Raw genomic sequence first — 5,000 nt, 5'->3', positions numbered from 1 at the left:
CTGCACAAGGACCTAAGTGTGAGGAGGGAGGGGCAAGGAGTAAAAGTGAAACTAATGTTATTGTTTTAGTTAAATAAAACTATTTAAAATTGTTATTAAGGTAATTATTTTTCTTTAGTTAAAGGGACATTAACACTAAATAAATAAATACTAAATAGAATTAAGCATTGAAAGAAAGGAATTAGTCTGATAATAACATGTAGATGGATTTCTTAAAGTTTAGCGCCGAAGGACGAAACACAACGTCCTAACTGCTTGGCTTTCCTGAAGCCACTGGTGCTTCCCTGATGGGATCTCGGTCTGGAGGGCGTGGCTAGCATCATAGGGACGCCTCCCTAACGCGATCCCATCATTGAAAACTCGTGATCACATGCACGATCACAAGATTTCAATTTGTTTACATCGGAACAGTTGTTCCGATGTAGACAAGTTAACCCCGGCACGAAAGGGTTAAACTGACAAAATAAGTGTAAAGTTTTAGTGTCTATAAAACAATGGGAGCTGCCATGTTGTAACTTAGGTTACCTTCTCTGCTGTGGCCAATTAGGGACAGTTATAAATAGGTCACTAGAGTGTGCAGCTAATGGCTGGGTGGAATATAACAGTGTTCTGCACTTAAAAGCACACAATTGTTAGAATGTAATTACAGGAAAAGGGGACACAAATAATGAAAGTATATAGCTGTGTTTTTTTTTTATATATATATATATATATATATATATATATATATATATATATATATATATATATATATATATATATATATATATATATATATACACACAATTTATTATTTTATATTACCGTCTCAACGTGTTAACTGTTGATCAAATATGAATGATTACCCTATTAAACTGGAGAGAGTTCATCTCCCAATAGCTTCATTAATTTCAAAAATCTATGTCTAATGGTAGATTACCAAATGAGTAATTGTCTGCTATAACTGGAAAAATAATCTGAAAAGTTATTCTAAAAAGAGAAACCTTTATGTAGAAAACCATGAATTAAACTGATTTAAAATGGAGACTTTTGACTGATTTAAATCGGGCTTTGAAGGAGTTTAAGAGGGAAAAGGGCTGGGAGGTTCACATGTAAGGTAGTTGAAAGTAAAAAGGGGGTTGATCAATTTAAAATTTGATTAACAAAAACATGTCTCTTGCAGAAAAAGAAATGCAAGTATTAAATGGGACAGCCTAGTGAAAATTAAACTTTCATGATTCAGATAGGGCATGCAATTTTAAACAACTTTCCAATTTACTTTTTATCATCAAATTTGCTTTGTTCCCTTGGTGGTATTTTTGAAAAGCTTATTCTTAGGTAGGCTCAAACTAATTTCTAAACCGTTGAAAACCGCCTCTTAGCTCAGAGCATTTTGAAAGTTTTTCACAGTTAGTACTAGTTCATGTATGTCATATAGTTAACTGTGCTCACTCGTGTGGAGTTATTTAGGAGTCTGCATTGATTGGCTAAACGGTAAGTGTCAAAAGAACTGAGATAAGGGGGCAGTCTGCAGAGGCTTAGATACAAGGTAATCACAGAGGTAATACATATATTAATATAACTGTGTTGGTTATGCAAAACTGGGGAATGGGTAATAAAGGGATTATTTATCTTTTTAAACAATAAAAAATCTGGTGTAGACTGTCCCTTTAAAGCAATCTCAGTGCAGTTTGACAGTTTTTTTTTTACAACTAAATAGCACTAGTTCATATGTACCATACAGATAACATTGTACTCACTCACCGATTGGCTAAAATGCAAGTGTCAAAAGAACTAAGATAAGGGGGCAGTATGCAGAGGCTTAGATACAAGGTAACCACAGAGGTAAAAAGTGTATTAATATAACAGTGCAGGTTGTGCAAAACTGGGTAATAAAGGGATTATATATATATATATATATATATATATATATATATATATATATATATATATCTTTTTAAAAATAAACATTTTCAAGTAGACTGTCCCTTTAAATGTATTGTCTATTTGGATTTCAACGGACAGGATTTTGTGTTCCTTTAAAAAAGGAGGTATCTTACCTGTATTATTTCATGCACAGCTGCACAGGCTTCATCTTTATTTGCAGCAACAACCACGCCTTTCCCAGCTGCCAGACCACTGGCTTTCACAACCAACGCTTGGAAATCCGCACTACACAGGTAGGAATAGAAAGATAAGTAAATAGTCAAGGAAATTTGGTGAGGGGACAAAAACCGCAGAAGATAATATGTATAACAAAATTCATGCTTAAATCGTATACGTAGTATCACGAGTTAGCTTCTTTCTAGTTTTAATTAGTATAATATTCCCTTATAACACAAGTATCTTAATTTAAACCACCTGCTTTCTCAAGAGATATGAACCTAATTCAAGGTTGTAGGATGTGGTTATTCTGCCCACATAGATAAGGGCCGAGATGGTACACTCTTGCTCTGGGAAAATTATAGTTACCAATTACGATATATTATGAAGGTCATTTTAAACTGGGAATTTATCACAATTTTTATGGGGTTTTTTTTTGTTTTTTTAATGGAACCATAGTGCCATCATGTGGTAGATATAGAATTCTTCTTTCTTTTTATTTATGTATGCCAATTATTAATATATATGTGGGGCGGGGGGGGGGGGGGGAGAAGAGATTTACCAGATAGTAGATTACTACAGTTCAGGGTACCAAGAACAAAGGGAGAGAGAGGAGAGAAAGAGAAGAGACGGGTGAAGAGAGGTACAGGAGGGGAAAACGGTACACTATGTGCACATGCTATATCACAATGGCAATTATTACCACAGTTGTGAATGGAAGAAATGTTCTAATCAGTTATTTCCTAACTTTGCAACAATTAAACAGTATCTTAGTATAAATCTCTAATAGCTGCAGCCCATTTTTATAGACAGCTAGTAGAAATGGGTGGCAACGATTTTTGCCTTTTCCCTTTTGGATATAGTGATGGAATCAAGTCCTCTTTGTCTCAAAGAGCAAATACCTTAGTCTGAAGTCATACTGCTGTGGTATATTAAACCTAGTGACAAAACTAACACTCCATGTTACATTGGCAACACACATGCAGTGGCATCATCTTGGTTCACAACACACACTTCCTGAGCTCGAGTATCATTCAGAGATTTTAGGAGATTTCAAATAATTACTTGAGTCACAAATGCTTTGTTAGTCCATGCCTGCTATTCACTGCCTATATAAATCATGACATATACTTATGCTTGTATTGTGAGTGACCATTTATTTTTCCAGTATTGTTTTACTAATGTATTGGTCATTATTGCATTTCTATGACGACTATATTGCCACATCATTTACAGCATTATACAATAAACAATTGCTTTATACAGTTTGGATTTTATTGCTTTTGGTCTCTTAGACTGCTCATTACAAGAGAGCTTGGTACATCCAGAGCGCTACGACATATGTTTTATAGGATATATATATATATATATATATATATATATATATATATATATATATATATATATATATATATATATATATATATATATATATATATATATATATATATATATATATGTTTATTTGATAGATTATATATAGATATATATAGAGAGAGAGCGCATATGAATAGACAGGTCCGGTCACCAATGGCAAGTAAAAATTCCTGCGAGCAAGTAAAATTTACCAGCACGGGTGGCGATCTCACCATTGGCAGCTTTGCACTATTTTTTGGGGGGCATAATGTGTTCTCTCTTTTTTTTTTTTCATACTGCAGCCGCACTATTTCCCGCACTATTTTTTTTACAGCAGCCAGCAGCGCCTTAATACTAAATACTAGCGCAGCGCATTAATTCCATCTAGCTTGCGCAGCGCATTAATTCCATCTAGCTTGCTTGTCCGTTGTTAGTGATGTCACATCAGGGCGTACTATTTTAGGGAGCATATGCACTTTTATTTGGGAGTATTGATACAAGCTGGTGTTCCGGATCACACTGATGTCACAGCAAAGCTCCTCGTTAACGGCAGGCGCTTTATGTTTTGTGGGGCACCTTGTTAGCGATGTTGCAGCTGATGCACAATTTTGTATGGACTACAATAGCAGCGGAAATAATGAAAGAAAGTGCTGCTCAGGTTTGCATTACTGTATATTTTTCTGACATACCGACCATGCTTCTGGAAGTTACCTTAGCAATGTCACAGCATACACACTATTTTTTTGGGAGCAGAACACCGGTAGCAGACACTGCTGCTCAGGTACTGATAAATCCTGTTCCATTTCAAAGTGATGGCTATATAATGTGGCGCTATCTTAATAATGTCAGTGAACCATCAAAGAAGAAGAAGGTAGATGATGCAGAAAAGAGAGAAAGGGCCAGACAATATGAAAAGGAAAAGAGAGAGAGACAATTCAAAGACAGCTGGATGATTAATGATAAGCGGGAAAAGAGAGAGTGGCTTGTGTACAACAGCTCAAAACAGGTTATGCTATGTAGTGTATGCCAGGCATTTTCAAACAAACGGAATGCATTTGTGGAAGGTACCAGCACAATGAAACTTGAAGGTATTCGATCACATGAGCTTTCATCAGGTCATCTGTGGAGTGTCCAGTGTGAGTCAACCCGAAAATTAAAGCAGACTGAAACACCTGCTGGTCAGGCAATCGCTACCATGACAAAGGCACAGACAGAGAAACTAAAACTACTGTTTTGCAATGCTCATCTCCTTGCCATTAAATCGAGGCCTTTCTCTGACTTTCCAGATTTGTGCAAGTAAGTAAAGTGTATGTTTTTATTTGTTTGGCTTTTCCCTAACTGTGTGCTTGGTTTATATTACTTTTTATGTCCAAAATGCTAATTTTTATCTCTTGACTATTTTGTTTCTACAGACTTGACAAAATGAAGGGTTTGGATATGGGAGATACCTATCTTAATGCCATATCAGCACGGTCATTTGTACACTTTATTGCACAGGAAGAAAGAAAACATACAAAAAGAAAATATGCAGCTGCCAAGTTTGTTGCAGTCTTGTGTGATGG

General features: G+C 35.5%; 1 protein-coding gene across 1 annotated transcript in view; it reads right to left on the bottom strand.

Annotated features, from left to right (window-relative positions):
* Positions 1–5,000, bottom strand: part of GART (phosphoribosylglycinamide formyltransferase, phosphoribosylglycinamide synthetase, phosphoribosylaminoimidazole synthetase) — a 360,923-nt gene that overhangs the window by 338,174 nt on the left and 17,749 nt on the right. Inside the window, exon 5 of the mRNA XM_053705959.1 lies at positions 2,040–2,151. Within this exon, the coding sequence (XP_053561934.1) occupies positions 2,040–2,151 (112 nt within the window). The remainder of the gene's footprint in view (positions 1–2,039; positions 2,152–5,000) is intronic.

The sequence above is a fragment of the Bombina bombina genome, chromosome 3, assembly GCF_027579735.1.
Source record: "Bombina bombina isolate aBomBom1 chromosome 3, aBomBom1.pri, whole genome shotgun sequence".
In the NCBI taxonomy this organism is placed as follows: Eukaryota; Metazoa; Chordata; class Amphibia; order Anura; family Bombinatoridae; genus Bombina; species Bombina bombina.
This window is presented reverse-complemented; position numbering and strand designations above follow the sequence as displayed.